The 19,098-nt window shown below is 33.3% G+C and overlaps 1 protein-coding gene across 5 annotated transcripts in view; it reads right to left on the bottom strand.

The window, feature by feature from the left end:
• Positions 1-18,137, bottom strand: part of LOC137822699 (serine/threonine-protein kinase ATM) — a 68,613-nt gene extending 50,476 nt beyond the window's left edge. For all 5 annotated transcript variants that reach the window (XR_011082962.1, XR_011082961.1, XM_068627644.1 and 2 more), the window contains exons 1-20: positions 17,863-18,137; positions 17,311-17,419; positions 17,041-17,184; positions 14,775-14,936; positions 14,475-14,670; positions 14,233-14,389; positions 14,000-14,139; positions 13,789-13,876; positions 12,450-12,553; positions 8,843-8,941; positions 8,159-8,215; positions 7,881-7,965; positions 6,446-6,520; positions 4,541-4,582; positions 4,404-4,474; positions 3,518-3,566; positions 1,474-1,545; positions 1,161-1,316; positions 980-1,069; positions 716-903 (exon numbers count right to left, since the gene is read on the bottom strand). Coding sequence is in view for 3 of the 5 variants with exons in the window: in XM_068627644.1 (XP_068483745.1) it covers positions 716-903; positions 980-1,069; positions 1,161-1,316; positions 1,474-1,545; positions 3,518-3,566; positions 4,404-4,474; positions 4,541-4,582; positions 6,446-6,520; positions 7,881-7,965; positions 8,159-8,215; positions 8,843-8,941; positions 12,450-12,553; positions 13,789-13,876; positions 14,000-14,139; positions 14,233-14,389; positions 14,475-14,670; positions 14,775-14,936; positions 17,041-17,184; positions 17,311-17,419; positions 17,863-17,937 (2,159 nt within the window). In the remaining 2 variants the exon portion in view is untranslated. The remainder of the gene's footprint in view (positions 1-715; positions 904-979; positions 1,070-1,160; positions 1,317-1,473; positions 1,546-3,517; positions 3,567-4,403; positions 4,475-4,540; positions 4,583-6,445; positions 6,521-7,880; positions 7,966-8,158; positions 8,216-8,842; positions 8,942-12,449; positions 12,554-13,788; positions 13,877-13,999; positions 14,140-14,232; positions 14,390-14,474; positions 14,671-14,774; positions 14,937-17,040; positions 17,185-17,310; positions 17,420-17,862) is intronic.
• Positions 18,138-19,098: the final 961 nt, after the last annotated feature.

The raw sequence follows: 19,098 nt of genomic DNA, 5'->3' as shown, positions 1-19,098 counted from the left end.
TAGTGGAAAAGGAAGGATTGCCTGTATTTTGTGATCACTGTCAAACCATAGGACATGCTCAAAGACATTGCAGAAGATTAGCAATCAAAGATAACAGGATTGATAAACTCAAGAAAGAGGAAAAGGAGGTTAAAACTGGATGGAAAATTCAAAATTCAGTTGAGAATTCATGGATGAAAGAGACTGTTCATGAAAGAATTAAGTCAGAATAATGATCAGCCGATTTGTGATGACAATTCTTTGGTACAATTAAGTTCAATCCGGAGAGGCAGGCTAAAAAGAGGATTTTCAGGATTGTTCAGAAAATATTCTTAATGTGGTTCACATTTTGGATGGATATATATATATCTATCTGAACCAGAGATATTCGTGGAATAGAAGGAATCAATTTCCTTCCATGAGCATTAAAAGTATTAGTGAAGCCAAAAGTATGGTGTCATTCCTCCTCCTACAAGCTAAAATTACTTTCAAAACTATAATAATAAACTAAAATAAGACTTCTAATTACATTTCATTCAAGTACTCCAAAGTAGCAAACCATAACCTTCCTCGGATAGTTCACTCGCATTCATACTAATTACTAACTTCAATACCCAATACAATAATTAACTCCATAATTTACAGTTCTACACTATCAATTTAGGGAGCATATACACCATTGCTTTGGTACCAAATGCATACAAAATAGATAATGGATGACCCAAATGAGACAAACCTTGTGAAAATATAACCATAAAGCAGGTTAGAGAAGAGAGAACATATTAATAAAGTATCAGGCAAATGCCTCTTGTTAATCTCCTCTTCAACCAAAGCTCCAAGAATAGAGGCCTCCATCTCACGCAATAGCTGATCACTTGTTTCCCGTGAAACCCGCACATGTGGGCATATCTTCATTTGTGCAGCCTGAATAATTTAATTTTGTTAGCCAAAAATCAGAAATGTTAACACAGACAAGCTACTTTAAGTGAGAACACCAAACCTCAACTTCGGAAATCTTTTCAATCTCTGCGAGAACTTCCACAGAGCAATCCAAAAACTCAAGTACACATTGGTATTTAGGGTCTTCACACTACAGTTAACATCATGACTAAGATTTTTAGTGACACTTTAATAAAAACTAAGATAAAATATTAATACAGGCAGATGTGGCTAGGCTATACCTTATGAGAATCATCTTGAGCATCAGTCACATCAAAATAATTGTGAACCAAAGGAACTTCTTTAAAACATTGAGTAAAAGGAACATAACCTACACAAAGTGCATACATAGCACTAGGAATGAGTAAAGCCATTTGCTCATTCAACATAGAACAACCCTGCATAATAAGGAACAAATAAATGTAACTAAAGAAATGGTGCATTATGCCCTCCCCACATGTATGGGTTTGGCCATTAAAATTGTTTACCCATATTTTTCTTCATACATATTGAAGATTAAAATACTTTGCTCATAACAATTTTATGTAAACAAACCTTCCAATTAAGATGCAACAAAGTTGCTCTTAAAAGATTTTTTCTCAGATGTAACATATCTTGGAGGTCAGCCTGCAGAACAATAAATAAAATGCAAAAGTGGCTCATCAGAACAGAAATATTTTTAACTTTTAAGTGAGAAAAGCCAGAAGTTTACCCATATACACATTTGCAAAGCATCGTCTTTATTATGCAACAACAAACAGAAAGTATAACCAAGGATTATGACTCAATATAGAAATAAACCATATGAAAGCTTAAATCTTGCTCTGCTCTCCCCAAAGCTAATTTTCCTTACCCTGTCCAAAAAGCATTGGAATAAAATGTTGAAGACTTCTGCTACTATTGCCGTTCAAGGTTCCCACATCTTCCAGGAAGGTAATAGATAATGATGTTAGGGCTAACATAGGGGTTGATAATAAATAGGACTTCTTTTGGCTTGATTCTTTACCCCCTATGGTAAACACTGGTTTTTTTAGGAATTGCTTTAACATTCAAGAAATTCGATTTTGTTAGCTTTCTGGGACAGTTTTCTCTTTCTTGGCATATGTCTAGCATGATTTATTAAAAAATAAAACTAATTTGAGATATTGTCAAAAGTATCAGTAAACTGACAAATAATTAACTCCAAAATATGATAAAAAGAAATTGAAAGGGTAGTGGAAAGTATCCAATATTTATGTGTTGTTATATTGAACACATTTTCTGAAAATAAATAACATAATTAGATTACCTTGTTATATTTCTTTAATTTCAGGCCTTCTTCTAATATTAGAGATTGTAAATCATGTGCATATGATTAATCTATTTCAACATGATAGCTTGCGAGTTCAAGGCCCTGAGCCACAACAACAAACAAGATATACCATTCACCCATGAGGCTGCATCTCTTGTCCAAACACACACCAAACAACAGCAACTCTGTTGACTCATTATGCATAAGTGGCACCTATTGCAGCCTCCAGTTGACATGCTGCTTGTGCCATCTCCACATCATAACCTCCTTGTCCTATTCTGGGGTCCAAAACCAGATAGTATCTATTAGTGGCCATTGATACCCAAACATTTTGGGTGTTCACACACATTTCTTGCTGTCTAAATGTTTGTGACACATCAGTGGCTAGTTTTTAATCCAGGCACACCTATTTGAACATATATGCTACCTCTGGTTGAAGACAAGAATCCCCCCATCTGGTGTCAAAAAAATGTCTCCAAGAATTCCTTTCACTTATGCCTTCTAAAGAACCCCTATAATTTCCTCAGAGAAGTTGAAAGATAACAATCATTTGACTTGATTGACCTTTGACTGAAATCTACTTTCTAGGCTGGGGAACATATTCGGACTTTCATTGCATAAATGTCAGAAGAGTCAAAACTTTTTTTATATCATACTTTTATATATGAGTCAGAGTAATGTCTCTACGCATTGAGATCTTTAGTGCATTGTACCTTGATTGATGACTTTTCACACCATAATGGATTATTTCATATGAAAGAACAATCTCAGATATTTTACATATTAAAGCTTTTTTATCATTAAATTTAAAATCAGTACGGCAAGTAGATTAAGGTGTTACTTAGTTACAATGAATAAGAATACTTTTCCATAGACTTTACTCATACTCTAACAAAGAAAGAAACATCTTGTAGAAACAGCTCATGCTTTGCTGCTACAAGCAAACATGTCTTTATGTTCTTTAGCTAATATCATGTTAATTACATGTAATTTAATCAATCATGTCGCATCTGCTGTTGCCAATACTGAGATCCTCATTCACTGTCAGTACCCAAAAGTCCTTATACAGCATTCCACGTCATGCTTTTGGGTGTATTTGTTCTGACTAGGACCTATCTCAGGTTAAAGGTAGTCTTGGGTCTTGCATGGCTTTTCCAGGTTACAAAAAGGAATCTCATGTCAATGTTATTATATGCACTGACTCACTGATGATATAGCTCTGCTGATGTCAATCTTAATTTAATTAAGAATCTAACATCAAGTAAATTAATGACATGAAAAAATCACAATACTTCCTTAGCAACTTACATGGGAATTTTTTCGTGAAAAGTAACATGAGAAGAAATACAAGATGGATCTGCATAAAAAGCAAATGAGCTAAATAAGAATGCAGTAAAGTATCATGTTATAACAAATTTCAAACTCAGAAAATAAAGAAAGAAAAATAGAAAAGGGAAGTAAAATAATCTAAAATCAATAAATTCAGAATTATTAGTTGCTGCATTCTATTGGTACTCCGGCTTCACAACTTCAATTAAAGCTTCAGATAAACCACTCATTCCAATTCAGTATAAACCTACAGCATAAACAACGCACTATAAAAGGGTAGCTACTGTTCTCTTTCACAGGATGTGAGACTGTTTACATAATAGACTTGAAATAGTAGCAGAGAGTAATTTACCCCAACAGATGGTCTACCGGGATGGCGGATATCAGGATTGCCAAAGTTTTAATATTATAATAATAAAATAATATTAAAACTTATAATAAATATTCTTCTATTAAATTTATTATATATTAATATTAATTTAATATTTGCATTTAAAAAGAATCATCAATCGTCAGTTAAATATTTAGAAATTTCGATTAAAAGAAATTAGAAACTCTGATTTTGAGCCAGGGTTTAATACTTTAAACTTTAGTGTGAAGGTCCAAACATGATGTTGGCATTGAACTAAAATACAAATCTCAAGGTATTTTACTTGGGATAATGTTCCAGCTTCATTACTAAGCAGTGTGAATGTTTTCTAAACGTTCATGGAAAAAATTCATCACTTGAGCTCCAACTAGTTCTTTGAGGAGTGAAATAACTTATGATTGATGTTATTCATGACTGTTAAAGTACTTTCAATTATTCAGTAACAACCTTAAACCATATTTTGTAATTGATGCAATCTAGACAAAAGACACTTACATTGAATTTGGTCGTTTGAAAATCTGAAGATCCCACACATCTTGAGGTATCACACTTGTATTCACAAAATCCTGGATAGAAGCATGTGATGTAAGATTTATTAACAGTAATCTCGAGTTGTAAAATAGATAACTCACATTTGAGGTTATATTACTAAGCAGCAGCAAAGCAGCATCCACCTGCATCATGTGTCCTTGTCAATTTAAAATGGAAACTTACAAAAAAATAACCAAGGGGGAAGCATGGCAATACTAAATAAAATGATTAATTTGATATTTAAGTTTATTCAATCTTATAAAATAGATAAATTTTGGAGAATAAAAATCGAGTAATTTTGTATATTATTTTATAGAAAATCAATATAGCACATTTAATAGAAAAAATAATATCTTTTTCTTTATTTAGAAAATATCCAAACCTTTATCCCTAAAACCCCATAAATAGTTTGAACTGTATAACAACAATATTCAATTTTAGCTCAAATGGTTTGTAGAAGAACCCTACCTTCTCTTATCCATTCTACACACGCAATTTCTTTGCCATAAACAATTTATAATTTTTCACATTAAAATAGTGATGAGGATAAAAAATAAAATATCCATGAAAAGAAAAGGTTAACTATGCATTATCCATTAATCATTTTATCAATTTTTATTGTAAAAATGCTCACAACTAATAACAAGATAATTAAGTAAACCAAGCAGATGACAACACTATTCAATTTGCTTATATCATTTGCCATGAGATCTCTCTTAACAACATTTCCCTATGTCCTTCTTGGTCTCCTTCTCCCCCTTTCCACATGCCACAAAACCATGCAAATTTACTCTTCTTATTAGTGCATTCAGTAACCTTTGTACATGTCCAAATCACCCTAACTGATTTTGTCATCCTTTCCTCAATTGGTACTGCATCAATATCTCCAGGTATACAGTAATTTCAAATCTTGTCCTTTCTTGTTTGGATTCACATCCATCTTAACAATGAAGATTTTGTTATTCCCACCCTTTTCTCTTGTTGTAGCTTCAAAGTGCAGCACTCAATACCCCAGAGTAAGTTGGACATATAGCAATACAACAAAACTTGCCTTCAAGCTTGTCAATTATCTGGCTTTCTCCATTTTAATTATTGTGCTTGTATCTTGTGTGTAACATTTCCCCATCATTTTGAATTACTGATCATAGATATTTAAACTTTCAAACCTGATATGGCATCTTCTCCCATTTTAAACTCCAAGTTGTATTCCTCTTGTCTCTTGTTAAATTGCAATGTATATACTATGTTTTACACCGATTTAACAAAAAAAACTTTGCTTCCAAAGTTTATCTTCAAAGCTCAAAGATAAAGTTACTTCCCTTGACTCTTTTTCATCAAAACTATATTATCAACAAAAACACATACAATTAGGATAATTATTTCTATGTCTCACTAAAGTACATGTATTATATAGCCCAAATAAGAGGTACACAAATATCATTGTTGTCAAAACAGGTCAAAACACGACAAGAGAGTTGAATTGTGTTTTAAAAACTTCTTTAACATCTTTTCACAAAACTTCGTCTGATATGCCCTAACGACAAAGTTTATACTTGACAAACAATCCATCAAGTAATTTCTTAAAAGTATGACCTTATGAAGGTCACAAGCATGGAACTAGATATTTATGGGTTGCCTAATAGCGGTCCGATGAGGGTGTCACGATGGGCCCAACAAACCTTGGCTAAGCTAGACTCTGATACCATCTTAGACAGCAAACTTTAAGCCTAACTCAATCCTACAAAACAGGCTCGTAAAGTGAGGTTTGCACTCACTAATATGTTATAATTTGATCATATCCCTAGTCGATGTGGGATCACCAACATTGACTAAATTGGCCTATTACTTATCACAAATTTCTTTAATTTTGGATTTTTGTGCTATTTCATGAACATTCATATATGCATTATAAATTATATAGAAAGCATTTACAAGGACAAATTAGGTACCCGTAAACAACTATAATTTAAATTAGAAGGATATAGTTTTGTCAAGAAAAAACTTACAAGAGCATTTATATTGCTAATAATCGGTAACCCATGCACAATAGTGCTCCACAATAGTTGCCAACCCTTGACAAACTGCAAAAGTTAGTTTCACCAAATTAATGCATATTTTAGCATGAAAATCACATTTCAGGGAAGCAAAAGGGATAAACAATTGTCCAAAGTAGCCCTACAACAAACAATTTATCAACAAAACTGTTAAAATTCAATGACTGGATGACTAGTAGGGAATATGCATTGTTTTGAAACCAGACTATTAGAGTTGAGAGAGAGAAGAGAGAGAAAAAAGAAACTGAAAAGGTAACTTTTGTATTAATAAAATATACAAAGGAAAACAAGGATTTTCTTGGTATAGAGAATGAAAAGAAATCGAGCTGTAAAGAACAACTCATAAAAAGAAAACACCTATAATAAACCATATCAAACTGGATACAACACTAACACTTGAAGGGTCAGCTCTTGTCCATACTAAATTTTGAAGGGTCAGCCTACGAGTTGTGCCAACCTAAGCTAATATGAGCCGCAAGCTAAATGGGCCAAGCCAAAAATAACCTAGTTTAATCTAGGCAAAAAAAATTCAACCTAGTCCTACTTGTTTTATAGACTTTTCGGGCCAACCCATCACACCAGACCTATTTTATCATACAGAAAGACATGACCATCCATAAATGTCATACTGGAAACGAGTTCCAAAGAAAAATCTGTAGGCCATCAAAAAAGTTGACCAAACAAGCAAGTAGAGAGGTTATGTAGGTTCACCAAAGGAAGGGGATGGCCAGAAAGACACCATTGAAAAGTGTGTCACTGAAAAAGTATCCATGCATGGTTTTAGTGTGCACATGCGAACAGCACATGCCAAAACTAAGGCGCGCATGGGGACACATGCAATGGCTTATAAGAGAGTGGTTGGTGACATAGGGTAAGCTGGAGTTGTGCAACGATAGTCAAGGATTGGCATCGGTGAGACATCACCAAGAAAGCTCCCAAACATCCTCATACGAGGAAAGGAACAAGAGATAAATGAACCATGATCTTTTGATACCACGTAAAAAGGAACTACAAAAATTCAATCTTAATTTATAATGAAAGAAAATTAAGGAAAAACACAAAGGATATCTAAAATATATCCAAATTACAAGTTTTCTTATTTACAAATATCCAACAAGTTTTTTACAAATTACTATAATCCATTCACTAGTCTTAACCAAGATCATTAAATAGCCAACTAAAATAGAGATTTTGTTTATCCTAGATAAAATTCAATACAAGAAGGAAAATAACTATGGGTGAAGAGAATAAGATAGTATCTTCTACAACCCAATACCGTTTTCACATGTTCATCTTCCACGATGAACACTTTTATGTTTAGCATTAAAATTTGGAAGCATTTGTGAGATATCAAAGGACTGTGAAAAGGTGTATGGGAGAGAGAGACCTCTTTAAAGCCAGAAGACGACACTGCAGATAACTCCATCCTTGAATTTGGAAGCAACAGAACAGAAGAAAGTTCCAGCAAACTCCTTTAAATTCAACAGAACATACATAAGTTGAAATTCACAATACCAACTCAAATATACCAAGATGATGTAATAATATGGGAAGATGAATTGGAGTCCTATAATGAGAATATGAAATGAACGAGCACTGCTCTGTCTTATTCACAAGCATAACAAGAGAAAATAAAACCGTACAAAGAGAACAGGGTGTAAATACCTCAGAGTCCACAACAATCCATCATAGATACGATCAACATTTGAGGAATTCATGATTCTGCAATATTATCTCCACTTTGTTAATAATATTTATCATTAACATTCTTTCTGACAAAGATTAATATTCGATTAAAATCATGAGAAATGTAACTGGGAATTTTAAGAAAGTCCACAATCCAACCATAAAATCATCTACCATTAGTTCTAACTGTCTCTCCAAGCATGCACAATATTTCCACAGATAATGTTAACAATTTTTTATTTGAGAGAAAAAGAGTAACTTGACTATATTAAAAAACACAGTGCAAGAGAGGGCCAGAGAGAGAAAGTACATGAATAAAAAAATTATAAGCAAAGAACTCATTAAAGTAGAAGTGAAGATACAGATATAAGAAATGAAATCCTCAAGAAAGTTGTTGCAATGAAAAAAAAATAGACCAAGAAGCAAAGAGCATGAGTAAAAATGTAAATGGCATGACAAAAGTTGAACTTTTAAACACCATCAAAAGATAAAAGAAGGCAAAAGAATTAGGAATCATAATTTTCAGCTCCAATCTTTTCTATGCAGTGTTTTATGCTGAAAACCAACAATAATTTTAAATAAGAAAGCTATGAATGGAGCCAACATTGACACAAATGAGCATGGTAATTGTTCCTTTGTTAACCCTCTCACTCCTAAAATTACCTTTCAAAGCTCATACATATGCCTTCAAACCAGTAGAGAAACAGATCTTTGCAAATGCGGGTATGGAAGTTGCGAGTCAGGCAACAAAATGCAGCATTCCTACACCATAGATCCTTCATCAGATTTTACCACAACAATGCTACTTTAAATCTCAAAAAAAAAAAGAATAATTTCTATTAATAGAATACGTCACAACAAAATTGATTTCTGCCTAACGATACCATCAAGGACTTTACTGGGGAAAATACATTCTAGAATAAGATCAAATATAATAAAAGATCAGATAAAATGACAACAAATGGAGTAAACCCAAAATTGTTTAAAAAGCTAATAACTTAAACACTAAGAAAAGAGTAATGTGAAAAAACAATTCAATTTCTACTAAAACATTACATTTTTATTTATGGTAAATTTGTAATAAATACCTAATCCTATCCACAAACATTGGATTGTCTTTGTTCCAACCCTTATACCTCATTTCACTACTACAACCCAACCTGAACACCTTGCAGGTTTCCTTTTCTACCCCTATCCTCTCCTTTTATGATCTAATAGTTGTTTCTAGATTTCTCCACTCCATTTTTGGATCCTCCATAATTACTTTAGCAAAGCTTAATGGCAAACTTTTACTTATCTTAGTCAGCATTTACTTTTCAGAGGATGACAGTAAAACATCATTTGACAAGATTGAATAGTGAAAGAAGACGTATTTATATTGTCACCCACTTATATACTATGAAATGTCCTAATCTCTAGTGAAAGTGGGATTTTCAACACACCCCCTCACGTTGAAGCTACCAACTCATGCGTGGGATTATATATTATGGGTGGTCTGATAACAGCCAAATAGCGGGTGACCTGATAAGCCCAACAAGAAATCACTAGGATAAGCTCGAAATGGCTCTGATACCATATTAAAAAGTACACTTTAAGTCTAACTCAACCTTATAAAACCGGCTTACAAAGTGAGGTTTGGACCCACTTAAATACTATGAAATGTCCTAATCTCTAGTCGATGTGAGATCTCCAACAGTAAGCGTGGTTTTTGTTGTAAATCTTAGACTAGATCATCAAATTGACCGCCTTAAAGCAATACTAGTTCTCAAAGGGTACACACAAAAAATATATTGTCTTCTTTATGGTAACAACTTTTCTCCTATACGCAAATTATCGTTGTTCAACTTTTCTTTGCCATGGTCTTCATTCGTTAATGGCTCTTCCACCAGTTGGATATCAAAAATGTTTATCTTAAAGGTAATCTTAATGAGGAAATTTACATAGATTAACCTCTTGGATTTGTTGCTTAGAGAGAGTATGGGTTAGTTTGTCAAATGTATTGATTTCTCTATCATCTTAAACAATGTCTTGGTTCTTAGTTTAGCAAATTCAACCACATTGTATAACTTTTGGGCTGAAATGTGAAGCAAGTCATTCAGTCTTTTATTGTCATACCTCTTCAAAGAAATATGTGTTCTTAATTGTGGGTTGATGATATGGTTATTATAGGGAATGGAGACACTAAAATTTCTCAAGTCAAGAAGCATCTATGCAATCATTTTCAAACCAAAGATTTTGGATATCTAAAGTATTTTTTGGGTATTGAAGCAACCCAATCAAAAAAAGGTATAGTTGCTTCACAGAAAAATGACGTAGATATTCTAAAAGAAACAAGTGTGATTGATTGTAGACCTATGGATGGTCCATTGAATCCAAATCAGAAATTAAAGGCAGAGTATAATGAGTCATTCTCAGACCCAGAGAGATACTGAAGACTTGTTGGGAAACTTAATGACCTAACTATTACTAGACCTAACTTGTCTATTGTAGTTGGAGTGGTTAATCGGTTTATTCAACCTTCTTGCCTTAATAGTTGGAGTGTTGTCATTTGCATCCACGGATAGGCTCCAAGACAGAGAATGCTCCATGAACATAAGGAAATACTTATATAATTGGGTATTGTGATATTCATTGAACGGAATTATTTACAGACTCGCATTATAGTGATTTCAATGGAGACAATATTATTTCTTAAAAAGACAAGAAACAGAATGTGGCTGCTCGATCTAGTGTCGAAGCTCAATGTAGGTCGATGGCATCACTAACTTGTGAACAATTCCTTCAAGTGCAGAAATTTTATAAGATACAACAAATGAGCATTTACTATGTCATCCAAACAGCTATTCACATTGCTTCCAATCTTGTATTTCATGAGAGAACCAAACATATATATATTGATTTTCATTTTGCTAAGTAGAAGTTGTTGTCCAAGGAAATTTGCACGAAATTTGTCAACTCCGATAATCACCTTGCAAATATTTTGACTAAATCCATAAGAGGACCTCAAAAATCAATTTACAATTTCCAAGCTTGGTATATACAATTTATATGCTCGAACTTGAAAGGCGATGTCAAAATTTCTTAACTTATGTGAAGGGGGTTGACTTGTTAGAATAGGTTAACTCTCTTTGTATTACCTATCTAGCACTTATGTGTAGATTATCGTATCTTTTTTGTATTGTACCGATATAAGAATCATACATATGAATGGATCAGCTAAGAGATAATTAGCTCTCTTAGAAAAAAAAATTATATTTCCATTCTGAAGTCTTATAATTGCTCCATTACACATTTTATGACCAACCAGTCACAATTGCCATCATGACCAGTCATTTTTCTCTCTACATTTCCATTTCTACAAAAATGGTATAAGTAGATAAAGCAATTGATAATAATCAAATGCATAATAATACAAACAAATAACATCATCCTAATACATCAGATTTTATTTCATCGTTAAGAACTTGAAAAAATTTATAAGTAAATGAGGGAAAGTTGAGAGCATAACTTTTCATGGAGCAGCAACTAAAAAGGTTAATTTTTACCTAAACTAAGAGTGTTTACAAAAAAATGGCGATTAAGTCCCAGGTCTAAAATTTAATTTTCAATTCATTTGCTTGCTAGCTCTGTAATTTCAGCAAAAACATGGAATCCTTTAACCTCTTTGAAACCATAAGCCCACAAATTAAGTTGCATGATACCATAAGTTCAAGGTTTAAACTGATAAATTTGAGAGCCAAATCAGAACACCAGGCTTCCAAACAATCTAAGCATAGTATAGTATAAAACACAAGTCAGTGCATCAATTCATTGTCTGTGCTCAAGGCCTAAGCACAACAAAACTTCCAATATTATGAATATATTATATATCAAAGATTGAGTGCACAAAAAAGTACAAAATGGTCTTGTACATGCTATAAGACCAATAACGCACATGTATAATATTGTTTATTAGTTGTTCTGCCATCAAACATATATCTGGTTAAGAAAAGCTAAATATTCTAAGGAGAACATACGAGTAGACAGAAGACAGAGATCAACAGATGGAGAAGACCCAAACCCAAAGCAAAATTTTACTGGTATAAAGAACAACTAAAAAATAGAAGTTTTCCAAAATGATTGACTTTTATGATAGAATGACAACTATTATAGGAAAAGGGGAAGAAAATAGTTAAAAAAGATAAGGTAAAAAAAAAGTACTTAACAGAGAGGAACAAAAATATAATAGTCTGTGCTAGCATGGCATAATACAGAATGTGTTATAAATTACCATAGCCATTTGCCTTGCATGAGTGCCTCCCTCAGGATCATAGCAGCAGGCTCCCTCTTAACCCGTTTTTCACTTAATGAAGATCTGGTTGTATTGAGGCATGCCTGAGGAATAATAATTAGCCAGCGGTATGAAAATTTTATAGGGGAGAAAATAAATGAAAATTAGTACATGGCAGTTTATCAACCAATAAACGTTACTGGACATCACATAAAAAATAACTCTATATAAATGGCAGAATGGTTGTATTCTATTGAATGAAAACATTAATAGTAGCCCAAGCAAGAAAGTCTGCCAAACTAAAAGGATCATCCCAACAACAAAAGCAAATGACACTAAGTAAAATTAGGGAGTAGGGAGAGAAAAAGGCAATCCATTTTTTTGCTCTGCCACTCGTTTCTCCCAACCTAACCAAAGATTAATCCCACTCGTAATGCTATAATTGTCGCTGACCCAACAAGATTTCACACGTAGGATATTGAATACGGGTTATGCGCTACATACATTGTCCCTACAACGTATGAGTGCAGAGTAACTAAACACTATGTCAACCCACCAGATTGAGAAAGGATAAAATACAAAAGAGAAGTATAAATAATAAGGAAAATAAAGGGCTATACAAGAAGGCTGACCAGCTTATCTACATAGCTATTCAGATTTGACAAGAGTTGAGTAGACAAAATCAACTCTGATATTGTTGACCTAAACTGAATTGATACAAAGGTGATGATCCTCGGTAACATAAGTCCTATGTAAGGTCAGAGGATTACCACTGACATGTGTCAGTTATAGCTAACTGTCTCTGGCAGTAATAACTGTCTAACAGAAACAAGTAGATTACAAGTGAATTGTGAAAAACAAGAGAGAAATATCCCTAACAATATCAGAGAAAGAAACTTCTATAAAAACCATTAGCAGAAAACCAGAGATATCAACAAAGACAATACAATGTCAAGGAAAATCTAGTGGCAAAGAGGGAGGGAGCTCATACTATTGCAAGCATTCTGCTCCAATTAATCACACAAGGGCACTGCAAAAAACTACACACCCTTAAGATTTTGGCCTCCTTGTTTTTATTCAATCCTCTCAAACAAACAATTAGAAACTGCTCCACAATATACCAGCAAAAGTAACATTCATCAAGCAAACCATGTAAAAACATAAAGGAAAAAAGCAACCATAAGAAAGACCATGACTACTCTTGCTCTTACGGAATTAAATAATTATGTCAGAATCAATCAACATAGTGGCAGAGATAAGATATATAAATTCTCTAGAATTGAAATCAAAAACTTAAATACTAAATCTAGGGATTGACAGCTGAGTTTCTAGAAACTACCCTATAAAATAGAACTGCTGCAAGTTCCACCAATCCACATTGTGAGCTACTCAGAGCTCCTAATTTATCATCTTTATTTCCATCACCCCTGAGTAGAAAGGTCAATAAGATCATCATGGACAACATCATTATAAAGTTTATTATGTTTCTGTAAAACACTAAAATATCCAATCAAACACTAAAAGCACATCAACTTGTTAGAAATACATACCGCAGCATTGAAGTACTAGACATGCTACCTTGGTCAAGATCCTTACAAATCACATCCAAAAGCTGTTCTACCAATAAGCATCTATCAGCAGCACCTCTCATTAAACTCAACTGTATCCTTGCATAGAACACAAGTGAATCCTGCAACAGAAACATTAATAGAACAATTTGAAAAATTTGAAAACATTTCATAACTTAAGCTACTATTTGCTTTAAAAGGCAATTGCAAGAGACCTTAAGAACGCGATCATGTGTTGTCAGCCAACAGTGGAACACAAACTGTTGCAGGGCATTATGAATTTCAAGCAACAGTAAGCCTAAATTTGGACCATCATTTAATAAATATGTATTTATACACTCAACAAGTTTGCGTGCTATCTTGCTCTCATCCCTGAAAAAGTAAAAAAGAAATGGTATTGCACTCTAGCAGATAAGAATAATAGAAAAAAAAAAATAATGAAGTGCAGTGGAAATACCTGATGAATGAACATATTCTAACAAAACCCTTCACAATGTTTTCTCTTACGTTATCAGGGTAGTCCCCAGGGGGATATTTTAAAAGAGAATGAAGCGTCAAGATATAACGGAAGACCTCCTCCTTGGAAGTACAATTGCTAATATTTTTTCCACTCAAGCTGGTTTCAACTTTCTCAATGTACAGAAACATCAGATCTAGAGACAAAACAATTTGATTAAAAAAGAGGGTGAGAAAATTAAACTGGTATTGTTGATGAGATGTGGAGATAATGCAAACCTTAAGTTTACAGAAAACTTACTGCAGTAAACACGCCTCCTCATCTGGAAACTATAATCCCTAACTGACAATAGATGCCGAAGGATAATGCCATATTCAGACTGAAAGCTTAGGACATTGCTCAGGACATCCCAAACATGATTAAAAAGTAGTTTAACTACAGATGACAATGGTAACATTTTTCCTAAAAATAAAAGGAAAAACAAATAATTAAAAGGAGCAAAATTCACTGTATAAATATAAGATTAATGTTCCTATATTTTTGCTTGTTATTTAGATGGCTATTAAAAAAAAGATATTAAAATAAAGCCTCAAAAGTGTCAAACAATTATTAAGTGATAAATAATTATGTTATTTCCATACAAGTAATAAAAATGAGTAAATACCCAAAATGGTCCCCGAAAGATAAGGGTGTTAGCTGATAGGTCCCTGATTAAAATTTTCATGTAAATGAATCCTTGAAAATTGTATTTGTTTGCATAGAAGTTATTCTATAAAAAAAATATTGTATTTGTGTATCCTATGAATTACAACAACTCCCACTCAAATACCGCTTCTACAGTGACTTTTACCACTATTCCATTGATTCCATGTGAAAAACCAATCAACACATGCAACAACAGCTCCTGGGCTGCTATTTTCCCGTTGTGGCTCTGAGGTCTAAAACCACTTGACCAAACAAGCCATAGATATTCCCAAATCTAATCAAGCCTGATGGAAGCAAATTGATACCTCTTTGAGTAGCGTTCTTTGGTTCTCCATTCATGGCAAATTGCAACCCCAATACCAAATTTTTACTACCTGTTATGATGTCGAGAACAAATCCAAAAAACTTTATTCCAATGACGTTCATTGTCTTTACAGCATTGTCTTCAACCTTATTTTTGTAAAACTATACAAGCCTATCTTGATAAGCTCGATCCTTAGTTGTTGACTTTGAAGCCCTCGTGTCTTTCACTATTGATGCAGACAAACATCTTGAATACTGTGGAAATTTTATATGGTTCTTGCACTTGTTGGACTTCCTCCTAAGTTTGACTATGTCCACAATCAAATATTATTTGAAATTTTGTTAGTAAACAATTTCTCCGCCTATTAGTTCCTCACATGTTTGTGGAATTACTTTTAGATTATAATTTAAAACAATAGGATTGAAGGACTGTTCAAATACACAGAGAACATAAATTAGTTAGGATATTTGAGTTTGTTACTTGAGGTGTTAGTTAGATATAAATAGGGAAGAAGGAAAGGGGGAGGGGGTGCATTTTGTAGATTGAGCATTAGTTATTTGTGAAGGGGAAGCCCTTGAAGGAGAGAGTGCTTTCCTTATTTCTTGTTCCTTTGGAGACTTTAATACAAAAACCTCGCTCATCCCACCACCACCCAAGCCTCTAGGCCAGAATTTGCATGCAGTAGTCAGTGGGTTCCCTACCTATGATAGGACAGTATCATAACAAGAAGGGTAGATAAAGATCGCAATGATGAGCCACAGGATCAAGCTTTCACTATTCCATCTTGAGGACAAGGTTGATTTTTGGAGGAGTGTATTGTTAGGATACACAAAGAAGAGAAATTAGTTAGAATATTCAGGAGTCTGTTACTTGAGGTGTTAGATATAAATAGGAAAGAAGGAGAGGGGGAGGGGGTGACTTTTGTAGATTGAGCATTGGCTCTTTGTGAAGGGAAAGGCCTCGAGGTAGATAGTGCTCTCCTATTTCTTGTTCTTTTCATTCTACTCAATAAAAACCTTTCTTTTCTTCTCTTTTTAATTCTTGGTTCACAAGGACATTCAAAGATGTAGTCTAAAGTTTTTACTTTAGTCCCTAAAAAGATAGGTCTCAAGGGAGTGAGTATCAAGGAAATATAGAACACAATATTTCCTCCTATCATTTTAGTTTCTAAAAGTGAAATTCCAAGAAACATTACGATACTAAAATGGGTATCACTGAAAAGAATAATTCCCTACTCAGGCCAATATTAAATATTATTGAAGACTAGACAGGAAAAAAAAAGAAAAGAAAAATATCTAAAGTGGGTATTATAACCTGAAGAATTATTCAGTTAATGAGGAGAAAAACGTTCACAATCTCATTTTAACAAAAAAAAGAGGATGTCTTACACTCGTGGTCACCATTGGTGTCTAAAAATCATTTATTTTTCTTTTCACAATTTTTTATCACCTACTGGACACAATTAATTTTTAATTAATCTTCTTATTCTATTGTTTGTTTACAATCAAAAGCGGACAAAAGAACAAGCATTACAGAACTAAACTACCTCCGACTGACCTGAACACTTGCCATCCTCTGCACGTTGAACAACAATTCTAAGAGTCTTCGCATATATCACTTTTGGATTTCTCCGCTTACTTGAGGATATTTCCGCTGATGCAGATTTAATAAGTAAAGAAACAAGAAAAGGCCATGTTTCAGCTGCACCACAAAAATTTAAAATAAACAAATCAATCAAAAGTGTACACCATACATCTTGGCTTGGATAATATTGAAAATATTGCATCTACCAATGCTTGTAAAATTAACTTGAAAACAAAATCTTACTGTGAGGAATTTCATCTGGTCTAAGCTTTGCAGTATTCAGTCCAATAAATTTACAGAAGTTATATGACCTTTCTCCTTCTAACCAAGTGTTTAACAACTTAATCCCTTCCTGTTGACATACAAAAACAATACCACTGAATAACACAGTCCTCAGGACGTACACAAAAGAGAGAATTCATAAAACCAATAAATAAATTCCAACACAATCATAAAAAAATGTGTAATAATATCTACTTGACAAACAGGCTAAATGTTATGAACATTCTTTATCCAGAATGTTCCAATTTTTTTAGAAGTAGAACTCAAAGAGAAAAGCTATAACAATAACAACTACTTGCTAAGACGATCTTTCTCTACTACTCTAGTTCAAATTAATGCAACTATTAGCCATTCACGAGACAGATTTCTTGATCGAAAACAATAATATCGACACTAAATTCAATTTTTCGCTACATGCATAACATTAACAGGAAGGTTCTTTTCCCATTCAAAATCGCCGATTAAAGAGCAACAAAACGAAGGAAAGTAGAGAGTTGGAGAAAGGAAAATGACTTCGCGAGCTTTGACTTTATCAGATGAGAGTTTTTCCACAATCTCTTGAACGTCTCTGGAAGTGACTTTCGCCATGATCGCTACGCGCTCAACGGTTACACATCTAGTCTGAGGAATGGAAGTAGATAGGGTAATGTAGGAGTGGGGTTTTAGGCGTTGAGAGATGTGGCGGGAAAAGAAAACGAAAGGGTTTTAGTCTGCAGGGTCACGCCTTTCAGTGGACTGTTTTGAAACTAGAGGAGAGAAATGGATCGATTAAGGGTTTCGGTACCAGCACCGGTTTAACGTTTCAAACGGTTTTATTTGTTGTAGGTTAAAATTACCTCTATCTAAAATTTGGCTTAATTGCAAATTTATTTTATTGGTTGAAATGAAACACAAGAAGATTTGTAATGCATCCTAAATTCCTTGACTTTTAACTGCACTTAGGCATAGATTATTACAATTGTTAAGAATAAAGTTTAAATTATATTAATTAAATTCCTTTAACAATGTAACATTTTAAATTCTCTAAATTTGTATTATTAAAATTACTCCATTGACTTTATTAAAATTACTCCATTGACTTTATTAAAAATTAAAAATTAAAACTATGCAATTATGATCGGATGATCTTATGTTGTCTCCCAACAAATCCAATATTAAATTCATTTAAATCAATATTCAAAACTTATCTGCAGTCAAAAGTGTTAGAAATAACAATGAAAAAAATGGGGTTGAAATTGTTGTGCAGAACAAATAAAGTAGAGATTATAAAACAATAAAAGGAAGCAAGTTAACTCTCAAGCTTTTCAAGCAATTAATTCTTGATAAATATATCATTCAATCAATCATTTAAGCAAAATTGTAGATTTCAAAGTTCCTTTTGAGCAATCATCTTTTTTATATCGTGACAATGAATCAGCAAGATACATTGCAGCAAATCCAGTGTTTCATGACATAGAATAGATTGTAACATTGTTAGGGAAAAATTGAAGAGTCTCATACATTTGTTTCTCATTTCTACCACAGAGCAATTGGATGACATTTATACCAAAGTCTTAAGTCCTCAATCTTTAAAAAATATTTGTTTCAAGTTGGGTCTCATCAATATGTGTCCCCCCAGCTTGCAGAGGCTAACAAAGGATATGGATACAAGGCTTCTTTAAGGAAGCTAATATTAATTTTGTCTTTTCTAATTTTTACTTGTTTCTTTTTTGTACTTATGTCTAGCCTTTAATTTGTCTTTTCTTATTC

The sequence above is a fragment of the Phaseolus vulgaris genome, chromosome 9, assembly GCF_000499845.2.
Source record: "Phaseolus vulgaris cultivar G19833 chromosome 9, P. vulgaris v2.0, whole genome shotgun sequence".
Lineage (NCBI taxonomy): Eukaryota > Viridiplantae > Streptophyta > Magnoliopsida > Fabales > Fabaceae > Phaseolus > Phaseolus vulgaris.
Note: the sequence above shows the minus strand (reverse complement) of the source record. Positions and strands in the feature narration are given on the sequence as shown.